Source organism: Chinchilla lanigera, unplaced genomic scaffold, assembly GCF_000276665.1.
Source record: "Chinchilla lanigera isolate Chin_1 unplaced genomic scaffold, ChiLan1.0 scaffold00032, whole genome shotgun sequence".
NCBI lineage: Eukaryota > Metazoa > Chordata > Mammalia > Rodentia > Chinchillidae > Chinchilla > Chinchilla lanigera.
The window spans coordinates 175,159-193,511 of NW_004955433.1; the positions used below are offsets into that span (position 1 = coordinate 175,159).

At 39.7% G+C, this 18,353-nt stretch overlaps 1 protein-coding gene across 20 annotated transcripts in view; it reads left to right on the forward strand.

Annotated features, from left to right (window-relative positions):
• The window catches only part of LOC102006600 (ATP-binding cassette sub-family G member 2-like), a 150,829-nt gene that overhangs the window by 49,549 nt on the left and 82,927 nt on the right, over positions 1 to 18,353 (forward strand). For 18 of the 20 annotated variants that reach the window (XR_001234729.1, XR_001234731.1, XR_001234730.1 and 15 more), the window contains exons 11-15: positions 5,182 to 5,271; positions 6,520 to 6,644; positions 8,140 to 8,294; positions 10,836 to 10,925; positions 11,763 to 11,848. Coding sequence is in view for 16 of the 20 variants with exons in the window: in XM_013516146.1 (XP_013371600.1) it covers positions 5,182 to 5,271; positions 6,520 to 6,644; positions 8,140 to 8,294; positions 10,836 to 10,925; positions 11,763 to 11,848 (546 nt within the window). In the remaining 4 variants the exon portion in view is untranslated. Of the gene's footprint in view, positions 1 to 5,181; positions 5,272 to 6,519; positions 6,645 to 8,139; positions 8,295 to 10,835; positions 10,926 to 11,762; positions 11,849 to 13,657; positions 14,027 to 18,353 lie in introns of those variants that run through there. The other 2 variants (XM_013516160.1, XM_013516149.1) reach the window with 2 other exon arrangements.

Genomic DNA, 18,353 nt, shown 5'->3' on the forward strand with positions numbered 1-18,353 from the left:
GCTCTTGTGGTTTTTGCATTGCCTGGGAACTGTAGCAGAGGATTTTTAGCAGGGGGTTTTGAGGGTACAATGGGTGACTGGAGGGTGAGGGGAAATGGCGCATACAGAACAGGATGGCAGCGCTTTGGTCAGGTTACAACAAATTGAAGGCATATCTGGCTTTTTTTTTTTAAACAACTGAGATCCATTGAATCTTTGGAAAAATATATATTCAAGTCCTTTTCCATTTCTAACACTGGCCTGTTTAGGGCTTGTTATGGTTGAGTTGGAGTTTGTATTTCAGGGCTTAGTCCCCTAGCAGATATAATTGTGGTGTATTGTCTCCCATGGTGTGGGGTATCTTTCACTCTGTTGATTTTGTGTTTGATGTATAAATGTTTTAAAATTTTATGTAATTCAGCTTAGCTATTTTGTGTTTTATTGCTTAAGAACTAATTTCCTTGGTGTCTTTTGATTTGTTTGCTTTGAGGGTTGGTTAAATGTATGGACTCATTTTTTCCTGTTACACGAGTGACACTTTGTGTCACTCTTATGATCATTAATTCCTTTCAGTTGTGTAACTGAAAATCAGACCTGCCCTTAAAAATTTTGTTTATGGTGAAGGTTTTGTTTTGTTTTGCTTATGTGGAATGGAACCCAGGGGTGCTTTGCCAGTGAGCAATATTCTCAGCTCTTTTCAGTCTTTATTTTAAAAGGATCTTGCTAAATCGCCCAGGTGGCATTGAACTTTCCATCCTTCTGCCTCAGCTTCCCCAGTGGCTAGGATTGTAAGCATCTCATCATGTCCAACTCACAATGGGACATTTTTAATGACTGTGTCACATTCTGCACACAGGTCCTCAGCACCAGCTCAGGGCCCATATCATAATTCATGTGTGCAGAGTCACTGTGCCCACTGGACATTCACAGTCTCAGGTTGCCTCCCTGTGACCAGCGGGGTGCGTGGTATTATTTCCATTTTACTGTTGGGGAAAGTTGTAGAAGCTTATGTTGATATACAGAGGTGCCCAGTTATTTCTGAGTAAAAGAATAAGCATAAAAGCCAATTTCTGCTGTCATGTAAAATAAATGTCCTTCTACATGGAGTCAGAGTGTCACTGCACAACAAGATACTCATTGCCGCAGTTCCCAGTTTGACCACTTTTCACCTTCCCCAAAGGCTGAGGCCTCTGGGTTGTTCAGCACTGGGGGTTTTGGGTTGTGCCCCATGGACCCCATTTCTTCACCCGGCACACCTCACATCACAGGGTCTAGAGATTGGACCTCACATATTGTGTAGCAGGGCGCATTTGGAGAAAATAACTGGGAAACATTTCATCATTTTGAAACTCCAGGGGTAGCCAATTTCTCAGTGGCATTAACATAGGCCACAATCCCCAAACTGAGCATTAATCTTAGTATCTGTTTATTTATTCATTTATTCTATTTAGTCATGTGGTAATGAGGATTGAACCCCACGCCTTTGTTCTCAGAGACATCTTAGTCCTTTTTACTTTTTTTTTAAAAATAGTATCTCACTACATTGCTAAATTGCCATGGTTGGACTCGAGCTTGAGGTTCTTTTGCCTCAACCCCTTGGAGTGCTGGGATTATAAGTGTGACCACCATACATGACTTTTTATATTTGTATTTTGACTTAATTTTTGCAACCATTTTGTTAAAAGAATTCAGACCACATGAGAGTAGTGCATGCATGTGTGCATGTGCGTGTGCGTGTGCGTGTGTGTGTGCATGCGGAAGTGATACCTGCTGCCCGTGTTCATTGCAGCACTCTTCACAAGAGCCAAGCTCAGGACTCACAGCCTAAGTGTCCTTTTCCAGATGGAGTGGTCATAGTGTGCAGTGTGTGCACACAATGGAACACCATTCTGCCTTAAAAATTGTTACTTCTCACAATGTGGGTGGAACTAGAGAATATAATGCAAAATGAAACAATCCAAGTGCAGAAAAATAAGGCTCTGAGGTGTGGATTCTCAAAGTGTCAGACATTTAGAAGTGGAGTGGAATGGTGGTCACAGGGGGCTTGAGAACCAGGAGATCGTGGGCAAAGGGTTCATTTTTTTAGCTGCCTAAGGGGAAGAAGACCTTTAAAAAAACATTTGAGATGAATTTTAGAGTGTGATTAATGCAGTAAATAATAATGTATGTGTCAAAATTGCTGAGAGTAAATACAAATATTTCCAGCATATAAAATGGTAACTATTTGAAATGATGGATATCAGCTTAATCAAATGGATTCAATTATTATTTCTGTTTGTAGTTGTAAATCATATTATCAGTTTTAGCCAGGCATAATGGTGCACACCTGTAATCCCAGCACTTGGGAGGCTGAGGCAGGAGGATTGCTGTGAGTTTGAGGCCATCCTGGACTACACAGTGAATTCAAGGCCAGCCTGACTACACAATGAGACCCTGTGTGATAAATAAAACAAACAAAAACAGAACAAAAAATCAGTTTTACCCCATAAATATGCAATTTTAAAACTTACAATTAAAAATTTAACCTACCATTCAGGAGGCTGAGACAGGAGGATCACCATGAATTTGAAGCCAATCTGGGCTACATAAGTCAGTTCAAGACCAGCCTGCACTACACTGTGAGACCCTGTCTCAAAACAAAAACTTATAATAAGTTAGATCAATAAATAAATATTACAGGTATGCATTACCTTCTTGAAAGGAATTGGAATGGTTTGGTTTGTTTGATTGGTGGTGGTATTTTTCTTTTTGTTTTAGTGTTTGTTTTGTTTTGTTTTTGAGAGGTTTTTCTATGTAGTTCAGACTGGATTTGAACTTGCTATGTAGCCCAGGCTGGCTTTAAACTCATGGGGATCCTCCTACTTCTGGGAGAAAGGAGTGTACCACCAGGCCCAACTAAATGTTTTTAAAATAAAAACTATTTAGTATGAAATAAATCATCATTGGATCTTGTTTCTTGATCTGTTTCTTTTGATTTGTGATTTAAGACCATTTACATTGATGGCTGTAGCTGATATGTATTGATTTATCCTTGTCATATTGTCTTGCTGTTGGTTCCCTGCTTTTCCCCTCTGTTTAACTGGATGCCCTGCCTGGTGGCTTCCTTCTGTTGGTGTTCTTGGATTTGTTGTCTTTTTTATCTCTTTCTAGAACATCTTTGAGAACATTTTGTAGAGCTAGTTTGGTGGTCACGAATTTCTTCAGTTGTTCTTTGTCATAGAAGTATCTTATTTCTCTATTAATTCGTTAATAGTTTTGCAGGGTGCATCAATCTGGATTGGAAGTTTTTTTTTGTTTTTTTTTTTTTTTTCAGGGTTTGAAATACTTCAAGCTGTCCTTGACTTAAGGGTTTGTGTTGAGAAGTCTTCTGTGATTCTGATGGGCTTTCCTTTATAGGTGATTTGTTTCTTTTCTCTAACAGCTTTTAATATTCTGTTTTTATGATGAATTTCTGAAATCTTGATTATTATATGCCCTGGTGTAGATTTATTTCGGTCATGGCTAATTGGAGTTCTATATGCCTCACTAATTGCATGTGAAATTTTTTCCCATGGTTGGGAAGTTTTCTGCCATTACTTCTGTGAATAGGTTTCTGTGTGGTTTGTGCTGACTCTTGCTTTTCATTTACTCCCGTCAACCTTATGTTGTTCTTTTTTGTGTCATCTTGCAGCCCTTGGATTGTTCTTTCATGGTCTCTTGCTATTTTTTAAGAGATTTTTTTTTTTCTGTGACTGCTAACTGTGATCCTGTTTTCTAGGTCTGATATTCTGTCTTCACTTTCATTTATTTGGCTTTACATGCTTTTAGTAATTTTTAAAAATTTACTGGATATCTATTTGAACCAGTTTCATGAAAAAAAATAAAATAAATTATTTTAACATTTAGAAGGAATTTCACTTTCTACCTTTTTGGAATAGTAAATATTGCTGTGCTATTAGATATGAGACCACAGAGTATACTGACACTTCACTATGTCCCTTTTTTCTGAAACTAGCTTTTAGCTTGACATACAGGTTACTTATTTACCAAAAGTTACTTAGCTGGTTGTCTACCAGGCCTGGCTGTTTTCATTCATTTTAACTATTCAATAAATATTTACATTTATAAATATTTATACCTGTAATTACTCATTCTTGGGATATTATAATAAATGAGTTTCTATGAGCTTTTTATTTTCCTTTGTATAGTTGGAGTGTTCACTTGGGTTCATATATTTGTAAAAATTTTCCTTGCTTTTATGGCATTTAAATGTATGCCACACCATCTCATTTTCAGTTTCAGCTCATGTCTTCCATGTCTACCAATTTGTTTATTTGTAAAGGAAAGCTTACCCTTATTTCAAGAATGTTAGCATGTGTCTATAAAATCCATATTTCTCTTAAGTGTACATTAACTGAGCCCTTCTCTTTTTTATAGTTAGCATCACTTAGTTTTCCCTTTTGACTGCTTGGGAAACCACATAGGGAATTGGTTGTCCCACGTAGAGGATAATTATTACAGTTTTGCTGAAGGGTGTGTATGTGGTGGATGTTTGTAACAAAGTGCCTTGTGAGGATTCCCTCCTCTTTTGTTCCATGTTTTACTTTTTTTTTTAACTCAGTATTAACACCACTGTGGCTAACAGAAAATTTTTAAATATTTAGGCTTGATTTAGCTTACTGGTTTTCTCTTTATACATTGGAGATGGTTTAGGAATAATACTACACATTTTTGTTAAACTGAAAGGTGATTAGTATTTTTCTGATTTACTTATTAGCTCAGGCTGCCATGATAAAACACCACAGACTGGGTGGCTAAAACCACAGAAGGTTTATTTTTCTCTCAGTTGTGGAGTCTGAAATCTGGGTTCAGGATTCTGGTCTAATAGGACACTGAGGGTTAAGCCCTTTTCACATTGAAAGTTCAGCCTTCAACATGTTAATTTTAGGAGAACACAGTTCCACAGTTTAGTGCACAGCAACCGAAGATCATGCATTTGAAAATGTGTTATAATATGAAGTCACAGTCCCCATGGAAACAGTCAAGGTACCTCATGGGGTCCTAGTTATGCTTCCCTCTCTGCTTTGGCCAGGAGAGTTGTGGTATATGTATATTATATATAATCTGTTCACTGTTATATGTGGAATAAACTTTGTGGGTAAAATATTGACCTAAGGGTGTTGAATTGACTGTGGTGTATTTGTTCTGGTTTTGACCTGGCAGAGCTTCGATACTTTTTGTGCTGACAATCTACCAGAGTTTCAGTTTCTTGGCAGCAGTGGAGACATTTGTGTTGGAGAAGAAGCTCTTCATGTGAGTAAGCCTCTGTTCTGGAACGTGTGTCTGTGGCCATTGGGCTAACTGCTCAGTACCAGAATTGGGCCAAGGATTTGATTTCAAGGATTGACATCTTCCTGTTTTATTCTTTTTTTCTTTTCTCTTTTTTTCTTTTCTTCTCTCTTCTTTTATTTTCTTTTACTGTAGTTGCTTAATTTACAAAAATAAATTGTATATATGTATCATGTATAGTACAGTACTAGATTTTGAAATTGGTATGGGAATGACCAGTGTTAACAGAAAGCAAAGGCATGGCTAGGATAGAAAATCAAAAGCATGTGGGCCTTACAACAAGGGCAGGAATTTCAGGACTAGGATATGGTCAGTAAGTCCCAGTGTGGCAGAGAAAGCAAAAGGTTGAAAAGTATTTTTGTTTGTTTGTTTTCAGCAAATAATAGGTGATGATGACCCTTGACAGGAAAGTTTAAGCAGCTTGATGGAGATTAAGTAGGTTCAGCAGTAAATTGCCCTGGGAGGGAAAATTGACAATAATTCACCAAATTTAGCCATTGGTGGAAAAATGCAAAGAGCCAGAGAGCAGATTTCTAGTAAAAAGCCATCTGGTTTTGTTTCATGTGTTTTTCAAATATGGAAGAGATTCGCATATATTAAATGTGAAGGAAAGGAATCATCAGAGAAGGAAGGACTGAAGATACAGACAGACAGTTTCGGAATTATGGGAGACTGATGTCAGGAGGAGTCAGGGTTAGGATTTGGTAGCTCTCAGACCTGTTTGCTGGGTGTGTGGTTGCTAAAAGCAGTCTATTTCTCTTCTAACATGAAAGTAGCAAAAGTGAATAAAGTTTAGTGCTTTGATGCTAACTGGGGGCCTTAGAGAGTAGCATCCCCTCTGTAATAGAAGCAGGGAGAAGCAAAGCCTCCATCAGCACTGAGATTAGCCCTTGACGTGCTATCTTCACAGACAGGGGAGAAGCAGTCTCAGGAGGAGGAGGAGACACAACTCTGCACCTGGAGGGAGGTTTTAGGGCAGTGCAGGGTTTCAGGACAGCTGCAGCAGGGAACTGTGTAGTGAGAACAGTCACAGCAAGAGCCTCCTGGGGCTGATCTCCAGGGAGCTGGCAGCAGGGATGGGGGCAGCCCGGGGGATGTGGAAAGCTGGTGTGTTAAGCCCCAGGTAGCAAAAGAAGTCTGTATGGCGTGCAGATCTAGTATGTGCCTTCTGAAACTAATCTGGGATTTATAATGTGTGTGTTTCTTCTATAGGCATGAATATATCAGTGGATACTATGGACTGTCATCTTATTTCCTTGGAAAACTACTATGTGATTTACTATGCAGGAAATTGTTACCAAGTATTATATTTAATTGTATACTATACTGCATGTTAGGTAAGTAACAAGACAAAAAAGAATGTAATTTTGGGCTTGGATTAGAAGTGAAGCCAGTTTCTATATGCAAGCGTATTTGTGGTTCTCAGAACTACAAACCAAGCCATGAGCTGGGGAAGCATGAATCCACAGTGCATGCTTTAAAGCTGTACAACGTGGATATTTCCTCAAGTCTTATTCCAAACAAACTTTTGATTTTTGTTGTTGTTTTGGTTTCTTTGAGACAGAGTCTTGCTGTGTAGTTCTGTGTAGTTCAACTCACTGTAGAGCCCACACTGGCTTCAGACTCACAGCAATCCTCCTGCATCAGTCTCCTGAGTGCTGGGATTACAGACATGCAACACTACGCCTGCCAACCAAAATTAAAATTATTTATACAACTACATTTTGGTGACAAATGCTGGGTGTCATGCACAATTATGGAAAGAATTTGTACAACTATCTGAGGCTGTACTAGAGCAGCTGGAGTATTTATTGCCTATCCATATTTTTACCTGTATCTCTAAATATATCACTATATTACTATAGATAGGTAATATCTATTATTGTATTGAGAGGTGATAAATCAATATACATTCTTTGTCCTTCTTACTCTCTCATGACTTAAATATGATGACTTTGGGGTTTATTGGTTTAATAAAAATACTTGTTATAAGAATGCAGACAGATTCATTTGTGTTTTATTCTCAGGCTCCACCTTCTAGGCTCTTTACATCAGTATATTCATATATTTCCCTGACACATACATATACATACCAAAGTTGTCTATTTTGACAATACATTATAGGATAAGAACCACTGACAGAGCTTACAGTTTGCATTTTTTTAAAATAAGAGGTGCCTCAATAAGAATTAGGCATGTAATTCAGACTTCCCCAGACTCTTGATTGGTAGTTGTGTGGCTATTCGAAAGTCTTCAGACTGTGTGACCCAGAGCATTCGCTCATTATGGTTTACAGAACAGTTTATTAACTTAACAGCCCCATTCTCAACCACAGTCATGTGAAGCTTTGGCAGGGAGATTTAGGTTTTAAAGGCACCCTCTGTTCCAGGACAGTAAGACTCTGAGAGGTTGTGAAACACCCTGCCCCTGCTCTCCTCACTACTAGCCGTCAAGTACACACTGAGTGCTGTAAAGGTGTCTGAGGAAGTTAATGGCTATTGCTGTTTTCTTTAGAAGAGCAAACAGACAGCTCTGGCCCATCGTGTTGCCTGAAGCTCTCCATCTCAGAAACTCAGGTATTGTTCATTATCACACATGAGGGAGCACAGGATGTACGGAACAGTGCTTTTGCAGTATCAAAAAGAAAGTGGTGTGGTATTAGAAATTAGAACTTTAGGTGGTTACAGGGAAGCAAACAACAGGGTAGTTGTGTAGTAAATGACTTTAAATTTTGACATCAGTTTCTCTGAATATTATAGCATTACTTACCCAGTAGAGAAATGTAACTATCCAGTGACCGAGGCTGTTGACCTGCCTCCTTTTCTTTGTTAGGATTGAAGCGAACTGCAGGTGCTTTTCTCGTCCTGATGCTTTCCCTTGCGATGGTGTCTTGTTCGGCCCACTTTCTGGCACTGGCCATCGCTGCAGGTCAGGGTGTGGTGTTTCTAACAACACGTCTTATGGACATCTATTTTGTGTTTATGATGGTGAGTAGAAACTGTGTTTCTGTGAGGGAATTTTCCCCTTTTTTCTTCCTGCACATTCCTCTGTCCTGTAAAGCCATCATGGATTGTGTAGATTCTTTTCAGGGGCCATAATATAGTTAGTAATTAGAAGATGTGCTAGCATTCCTCCTTGATCTTATGTAGGGTGATTTTTGGTATTATATTGTTTTGTTTTGTTTTTGTGCTGTTCTAACATAGTTAGTATAACTTAACTGACATGTCCTACTAATAAGCTTTTAAAAGACATTTCTTGGTGACATTTTCTAAAATGGTAGCTGTCATTTAAAATGTCACCAAGAAGGGTCTTTTAAAAGCTTATTAGGATAAATTAGAACTTCCAAAACCAGAAGAATTAGGATTCACCAATTCCCTCATAAAAAGTCCAGGTAACCTGCTGTCTTCATGCCGGTGTTGGAGAACTTCTTGCTGTTTAACCGTGGTGGAGGGGTTGTGGTTGGGTTCACTACTCTCTGGGGTGAGAATGAAGCTCTGTGAAATGTGTTAGAGTGTAGGGTTGGGAAGTCTGTCTGGGGAGCTTCTTGTATTTTAAAAAGGAGTGTTTTGAAAATACTAGAGAATTCCAAAGTCCACAGTATTAGATCAGTTCCTGTCTGGATTTCTGTGAATCTCTTATATCAAAATATTCCTGCTTATCTTTCTTTTAATGGTTACTTAGTCCTAATTTTACATGGTCATAAACCTTGCACTCGCTGAGATGAATCAACAGATAAACAGAACCACTTGCCACAGATTTTCCCCCTCCTACATGAAGTATACAGGAATGCTTAGCCTGCTAATGCACGTTCTTTGTGCTAGAGTCAGAGTAGATGTCTTCCATGATGCCTAATCAGCATTAGCACAAGCTCTTGCCAAAGTTTAGCTCTTCCCTTAAGCCTTGTTCATCTTGCCTGTCCTGTGCTCCAGTAAAGAGAATGTCCTTCAGTAAATGTAAATCTTTTGCTGATTTATGTGATGCTCTGATTATTTTGTAAAGGTTTCCACATAGAATTTAAAAATCAATCATAAAGCTATATTTTACTTAGAAGCTGTATTATGTACTAAATACTTTATAAGCTCAAGTTTAAATATGTGCAGATGTACAGCAGCATTGTTCTTGTTTTGCATGTCTCAGTGAACCCAGTACTAGTTGGGATAGGTGTTACGTAACTATCTGCATAGTGTTTCTGGTTCATGTTGAATAATCCTTCCTGAGATCTCCATTATGATAGTGTTTTGGGTAAATTTAAATGGAGGTATTGACCACATTTCCTGTTGTACTTTATCTCATCATGGTGTGTTTCATTCCTTCACTTTGGGTAACCTGAAGTCTGTATTCTGAACAGTAAATTAATCTTGAAGCTATGAATGTAGAATGCAAACACTTTTAAATAACAAATCTTACTTTATGTGGCATTGAGTAGCCTTGATGCTCAAGATTGTTCTGGTCTATTCTTAGACTGCAGGTTAATTAGGGGGACAGACAGTGGTAAAGTTAGAATAGTCAATACAGTGGCCCTTTGTGTCCATGGCTTCCATATGCAAAGATTCAACCACAGATCAGAATCATACAGAACAAAAATATCTGTGCTGAATATGTGTGGTTTGTTTTGTTTTGACAGGGTCTTTCTGTGTAGTTCATAATGGCTTTAAATTCACTAGGTAGCTTGTCTGGTCTTGAACTCGCAATGATCCTCCTGCCTCGGCCTCCCAAGTGCTGAGACTACAGGTGTGCACCACCATGCCCAGTTAGTTTTTCTTTTCTTGTCACCATTCCCTAAAATATTCAGTATAATTTCCATAGAATTTACATTGAATTAGGTATCCTAAGATATCTTCAGATCATTTAGAATATATAGGACACATATATTTAAAGTATAAAGGGTAAACATGGGGTACACGAAAATACTGTACCTTTTAAAAATAAGAGACTTGAGCATCTGTAGATTTTGGCACCTGACAGAATCAGAGGTTCCTGGAACCAGTGGCACTTGGACACCAGGGGATAACTTACTTTTCTTCCCCAGGACAAGGGACTAAACCCAGGGGCACTGTACTACTGAACCATTTCCTTGGGCCTTTATTTTTTATTTTGAGAAAGGGTCTCACTAAATTGCCTAGGTGAGACTCTAATTTGCAAGTCTCCTACCTTAGCCTCCCATAGTGCTAGTCTTATAGGTCTATGCTACCATGCCCTGCTATGATTGTACTTCTTAATTTTCCACTGTGCGTACCTATGGAAAAGCTCAGAACCTACTAAGTATATTTAAGGGTCTTCCAAGTAAATGGAATCTGTAATATAGATCATGGGTGTATAACTTCCTAAAACCATAGTAGCCTTAGCTATGCAGAGTTATTCACATACAAAAGAGGAAGATGAGTGTTTAGAATAAGTGTAAGGAATTTGTAGATATAGTTCTAGTAGAAATGTTCCAAAGGTTGTAGAGTTCATGGAGAGGGTCTTCTTTAGGAATTCTCCATAAAATAACTGTAGTGGTTCTGACTTCTGCTTTTTGTTTTCTGTAGATTTTTTCAGGTATCACAGTAAATCTTAGAACCATGGCACCTCGGCTTGTGTGGCTTCAGTACTTCAGTATTCTGTACTATGGCTTCACGGTAAAGTATCCTTCACTGTTACCCTGACTTGGTTTTCAAGCTAGGACAAACCAAAACAAAGCCTAACCATGTTATTTCCCCAGCCATGGGCCATGGCCATCTCCCTTTGAAGAACTTTCCCTCCGGAGCAATAGATTAGAATTTACTGTTAACCTTGGTCAACACAAGGTCAGGGAGCCACCGAGGGTTTCCCTCAATTATTTTGTTTGAGGAAGATGCTGGAAGGGGAGAAATCTCATAATAAAGGAAAAGTTTCGCTTATATTGCTGAAAAGCATACTGTGTTTTAGCTTAATAAGAAAATTGAGCTGAAATTAATGAGAGGACAGGAGACTATAATATATAGCTTGTACTGAAAGGAACACTAGAACAGAAACAAAGACTATATAATATTCATAACCATATAGCTAGGTAATCACCTTCAAACAAAGGTATCTGTGTTTTTCTATGTTGTAACCAAGTTTCTAACAACTGTAGTAAAAGCTCGTTTTGATGAAAACTAACAAGAACAGAAGATCATTGCCATAAATGAACTATACTCCTTTCATTTTAGTGTTTATGGGGCTATAAAATTGGAGACAGAAGGAAGAGCTATGGGGTAATCTATCCAGAGGACTCCCTTATTGGTCAATCAGAACCAATATCTCAAATCTAGACCCGGAGATTGCTAGATAGAATAATGTTAGTTGTTTTGGTGTGACAAAGCCTGTGAATGTGAAACTTGCTATTTTTAGAAAGAGCATAAGGATTAGTCTAGAGGACATAATTGTGCCAATTCTCTGAGAACTTTTTGAAAGTTAAAGTTACTGACTTTGTCCTATTTTCACACATGTTACAGGCTTTGCAACACAATGAATTTTTGGGAGAGGACTACTGTGTGGGTCTCAATACAACAGAAAGCAGTAGCTGTCCCAACTACGTAATGTAAGTCTACACCCAGCATCCTAGTGCATGTGCTTACTACTGTGGTGTGATTTAGAATGACTTTCATGTGTAGAACGAGCCCTGGTCCTTTCAAGGTCAATGAATCATTCTGGACCTGCATTTTCGTAATCTTAAAGTGAATCATTGTGTACTAATGTAAACATGCTATATTTTTGTTCTGCTACAGTCAACATGTGTTTAATGCACAGAAATATTTTGGGCCTTTTGGAAGATTATTTTCATGTTTGATTGTGGGTTTGAGTTCTTACTTTTCTGAACATTTCCATTTAAAATGAGCTGCTATCTGTTTAGCAAAGGTGCGCATTTCCTGCACTAGATAGATTATAAGCGGCCTATGAGCCAAAAGCATGACTGACAGGACTCACGAGGGCAGCAGTCACTCAAACAGAGAGAACATTGCCCCTGCCAGGCCCCTGCACTCCCTTTTCCTTCACGTCTTTGGAAAACACCGTGAAATTAAAGCATACACAGCTGCGTGTGCATGTGTGTGTGTGTGTGTGTGTGTGTGTGTGTGTGTACAAGCTGACTCAGCATACTCCCTATCATAAGAATATCATATCCTCTAAAGAAAGAGATATATATTACAGCAGTTGAGAAGGAAATCTTGTTTTTACATAGTATCATTGAAACAAATACAGGGTTTAATAAAGTTAGTAGATCTTGTTTTAAATTTTAATATTTTCCTTCTCTATAAGTCTTGCTAATATTTGCTTTGATACATAAATTAATAAGAGAAACTATAATACTGGTATCCTAAATATCTCTTGATCATTCAAATAGTACTGATAATCATTAGCAATAAGACAAATTTTCATGTTGCCTTCTTTACCCAGCCCTTGTCCTTTGGCTTCCTCTGGGTGTGGTGTCTTTGTAATACAAGGTCACTGCCGGCCTTGTGGTCAGGAGGAAGTGGATGGGAAAAGTGGGAACAGATAGTGAGGAGTCACCACAGTCTTCCTGTCACTGAAGCTCATCCTCAGAAGGGGAAGGATCTAGCCACTTGTAACACAGAAATGCTATTGCTACTTTTAGAAATGCTAAATTTTAAAAATCCAAGAGAAGCACAGAAATGGTTGCAGGCAGTATTTGTGGCTGCATTCGATATTTTCAGCCCCAGGTATTTCTCTAGCCTGTGGCAGGACCCTCCGTCCTGCTCTGCTCCAGCTGCTCTGTAAGGTTTGAGTCTGATCCTGGCCGGCTGGGAATGTCATGTAGCTGAGTGACTGCAGTGCTCACTACAGTCTGTGTGTGAGAGCTGACAGAGCTCGACTCCCGCAGGAGGGCCTGCTCCCACCTGGTCCTGGTGTTAGCCTTTGTAGCCTGTGTTCTGGATGTCTGTCTTGTAAGTGAGCAGAAGGAGATGTTATCATTTTATCAAGGCTGTAGGCATTGTCAGTTAAAGCTCAAGATTTCCCGCCAGGAGTGAATGAAAGTATACTTGACAAACGCTGATTTTGAAGAGAGTAGCATTACAGTTAAGCAAGCTAGAAATGTGGTTCATGATAGGATTCTATAAACCTGGCCAAGTTCAGGAAGCCTACTTCCACCCTTTTAGATGTGTGTAGTATCTAGATCCCTTTAGATTGTTGGAGGGATTCCCTAATCTGTTGGGTAAAAATTGCTGAGCGTAATACCGAGCAAAATTGTAAGCACACAGTAACTGTTAGCTGTTGCCTATGAAGGTTAATTATTAACAGTTTTGTTAATCTGTGCTTTTCTTTATTAAAGAGCAGTAAATATACTGATTAAATTTGACAGCTAATAGCTACTCTTTGTGTTGAATTTCAGATGTACTGGTAAAGAATTCTTGACAATCCAGGGCATTGATCTCTCACTTTGGGGCTTGTGGAAGAATCACGTGGCTTTGGCTTGTATGATGATCATCTTCCTCACCATTGCCTACATAAAGTTGTTATTTCTGAAAAAATACTCTTAAATTAATTTACTGTGAGTTACTGTCACATTCAGAGGAGCGCTGAAGAGAGCAGAGTTACAGTCGGGTGAGCTGGAAACGTGGGGTTTAATGCTGACGCGGATTTTACATTGTCTAGTGTTTACTTGCTGTCGCGTCCTTGTTCGGCATGTTCTTTTCTTTTTTGAGTTTCTTTTGAGACAGGATCTCGCTATGGAGTTTGTGCTAGCTTTGAACTCACTGTGTAGCCCAGGCAGGCCTCAAACTGGTGGTGAGCCTCCTGCCTCAGCCTTCTGAGTGCTGTTTATAGGTGTGCACCACCACACCCGACTCAGCATGTTATTTTCAATAGAGTCATTCAAACAATCATGAGAAACTTAAGTGAAATAACCCAAGCCAAAAAACTAAAGATGTTACGTATTGCAAGTGTTTCATCTTATCAAACAATGTCCCTAAGGACTCAAATCTGCTATAACGAATTGATCTGGTTGTTTTGTTTTATTTTTTGGTACAGGGAATTGAACTCAGGACCTTGCACTTGTTAAGCAGGCGCTGTGCCGCTGAACTATATCCCTGGCCCTAACTTACTAATTTGGAAAAGAACTGAATTCTAGAAGCACTTAACAAATGACTAATATCTCTACTTTCAGTTCCCTCACTCTTTTAAGGAATAGGTAGGCTAGTTGCCCTCTAATTTTTATAGCCTATGAATCTATGATTTCCCATTGTTTCCCCAATAACAAGTGTGTTAATGCTGTATTAGAAATAAGAAATCTAAACTATTTTGGACAAACTAGTGTTATTTCTAGTGTTAAAAAATCATGCTGATGAAGAATATTTCTGATCAGCTTATGAAGGATGGTGACACTTACTCCTCTCCAGGGGTGCTGTATTATCTCAGGAAACTTGGCTATGTCTTAAACTATAGGTAGAGTAGTACAAGGCCAGGGATCTGAAATAATGACTTTTGTGTCATTTTGGGACATTCTGTCTCTGAGAAGTCACTGCCCAGAACAGTACAGTGGTAGATAATGTTCTGTGCGTCAGAATCCCCTGAGGAACTTGGCTGAGACACTGCTGTCTCTCTGAGACACCTGCCCTCGTGCCACCCAGCAGAACCTGCAGAGCGACCTCTGTGGAGAAATGACTCATGCTGCACTTGGTGATTCCCAAGATGCTTTCCACTCTGGAAGTCCTGGATTTATGATTTATTCATGGTAATATCTGTCTCTGCACAGGTTCACCTGCTACTTATCCACCACATTATTTCCATATGTTCTTTTCATTCCAACCCTTCTGGCAACAGGGAAGTATTTGCTAGTAATAAGAAAGCATTTTAAACTGTTTTATGGAGGTGTGGTGTGACATAAAGTGCAGTGCTGTGAATTACCTTAAAGAAAAGACACATGTGTAACCACCATTCCTGGTCAAGAAATGTGGTGTGGCCGCCACACCGGAGCTCCTAGTGCGCCTCTCCAGTCTCTGCAGCCTGCTGTCCTCACAGGGTGTCTGAAATGATGTGTGTGCTCCTCTCTGCTGCTTTCATCGAGCAGCGATGTGGCTCAGTATGATGTTCCTGTGGAGCAAGTGCGGGTGTACAGCTCCCTCATACTTTCAATAAAATTTTAATTTTAATAATTTTACATTTATAGAAAGTTGCAAAGATACAGTGGAAAGTTCTCACGTGTACTTTGGTTAGCTTTCTTTAATTTTAGCATTTTGTGTGGTATATATGAAGCAAAGCTAAGTAGCTACCACTGGGAAATTACTGCTAATTAAACTACACTTCCTGTTACTATCTCACCAGTTTTCCACTCATTTCTTTTATTGTTCCAGCATCCTGTTCAGGAGATCCCATGGCCTCCAGCTCCTCTTCTTAGAGGCAAATTCTTAGGAGAGTTAAGAGAACCGGGTGGTCACAGTGGTTGTTTGGGGTACTATTCAGCCTCTCAGTGGATGCCCTGCCATTTTATTACAGCATCAGTCTAGGGACAAAGCCCTTATATTTTTGTATTTGGATTTTAAGGGCAAATTTTTTCTTATGATTAATGTTTCATTTCATAAGATATTATCAGATTATACTGATTATTATGTGAACATAAAAGTCAATCGGTTTTTCCTGGTTTAGTACTATTTCTGCTTTGCCTATGAGTGTGACTTACAGTTCCCTATTTATACATGTCCTCATTACACATAGAAAATAATAGCTATACTTTGTACACAGAATAAGCCTACAGGAATTAACACAGCAGCCAAAATTATTAATACCTACTTTGTAGTACATGCGATTGTATATATTGTTTGTATTATAATTTACTTTCTATTGTGGGTAGAAACACAACAAAATTTATCATGTTATCCATTTCTAAATTAATGAACACTTGAAAATATGTTTATTTTACATAAAATATGAAATAAAATGTTGGTGTACTTAAGAATATGTATATATTTCTTACAAATTTTATTTTATTTTGAGCCCAGCCTGGCCAGCTTAGCAACTTAGTGAGACCCTGTTTCAAAAAATGAAAACAGCCAGGGTTGTAGTTCATGGTGAAGCCCCTAGGTTTAGTCCCCAGTATTACAGAGAGAGAAGGAGAGACACAGAGAGAGACAGAGAGAGACAGACAGATGGAAAAGGAGAGAGGGGATGAAGGAAGAAAGGAAGGAAGGGAGAAAAAAGTGGAGAAAGGGAGGGAGTGAGAAGAGGGAGAAAGGAAGAAAAAGGAAGGGAAGAAGGAAAGAAGGGAGAGAGAGAGAGAGATACATGAAAGAGGAAAGGCACTTACCTTGTCCCCATATTTGAAGCCATCCTGCATCATCTTAGATTTGACCTTTATTAACATCCATAGCATCTGTGTGCATTTGAAGAGTAGCATGGCTGGTTTATGTCATCCTTGCCTACTCTGGTGCTGGCTCAATGGGCTGCCACCAAGCCTGCGTACTGACAACCACTAATGGTGCTTGAGCTATCAGCAGAAGGCACAGATGCTGAGATCTCAGCATGGTCCTGTGGTCCTGCCCTGCAAGGAGACCAGACCAGCTAGCACCTTGGTAGCAGATGCAGTAACTGAAAGAGTGCTATCACTGCCTTATCCTTTAGGTCCTAGTGGAGCCATTCACTTCACAGAAATATTTCTGTACTATATGTTGCTATTTTTACCCTTCAATGGCATGATAGCTGTGACAAAGATGATTATGGTCCACAAAGCCTGAAGTATTTACCATCTGTCCCTTTATATAAAGGTTGCAAACCCCATATAAAACCAGTAGGAGCTATTCTCAATATTTGTAATTATCAGGTCCACAAACGAAGCAATATTGCTTCTCTCCATATCATTTCCATGAACTCATTTGTAGAATTTTTGCTTTCACTCTCAGCAGCAAACTCCAGAATCCTAAACAGCAGGGAGCGTGGAAAAAAAAACCAGTAAGGTCCCCATGGACTCTGACCACGTCTTCCACTTAGTCACTCTGTGTTTCCACCTGGTAGAATAGGAGCAAAGAAGGGAGCCACAACACTGGCCATCCCTGCCATCCTGAAGGCTGCTGCTGAGTGATGAGGCAGAGCACTCACAGAGATGGTCGGCGTTTCCATGCTCCACGCCCTGATGTGGGAACCAAGGCTCCCTCAGAATGGAAGATGTGGGTCAGTGTGTCATTCAGGCTGCTGTGTATAGCTGAAGTCATGACATCCTTTAGAAAGGATGGCACAGGAGACAAGAAATAGTGATCACAGCCTGTGACTAGCAGTAGCCACGAGGACTACCTACTTACACTGACCCTCCTTTGTTATGTGGAGATTACAGCTGACCTCTCCTTCAAGTGTTCAGAGTAGGCTGACAGTGATCCTCAGTGGATCTGATTGGCTAGAGGGTAGCTTGAAGTGGAGGCTCTTGGTCTCCATCTCCTCCCCTGTGCACCTCCACATTTGGCTATAGCTGTGGTGGGTAGTTCCATGAGGGCTGAGATCATGCTGGCAGAGCTCACCTGGGGCCTGCATCACACTCCCACATTTTTGTCTTGAGTTTCTCCACAGATGAAAGCAGCTCAGCCTATGTGCAGGTGCAGCCTGGCAGTGCAGGGATTAACACTGCACGACCACAGGGATGGGGCCTGGGAGAAAAGCCCCAGCCCTTTGCTTCCCAGATGGCCTCATAGGGGCATTCCTTCCTGCTGTCAGAGGGGGAATGGCAACATTAGCAACATACCTGTGCATGATCACTTCATCCTTTCCCCTGTCTCTCACTGTTTCTTACTCCAGATTCCTAATATTACCTCCCAAACAAACAACCTGAACCAAGTCCTAGTCTTGACCCCTCTTTCAGATGAATCAGGCGTGTTCAGGGTGGTATGGCCGTAGACTTGACCCCTCTTTCAGAGAACACAAACTGAAACACATTCCTTTGAAAAGCAGAAAGCAGCGTGTTTACTGAGATTGCTGTGTCCCGCTGCAGCAGTGCTCACATGTACAGAGGAGATGTTGTACACTTAATTCAGAGAATCAGCACAGACTCAGTGCTAGCAAAGAGGTTCAACAAATGTACTGAGTGAACTATCAGTTGATCAGTAAGT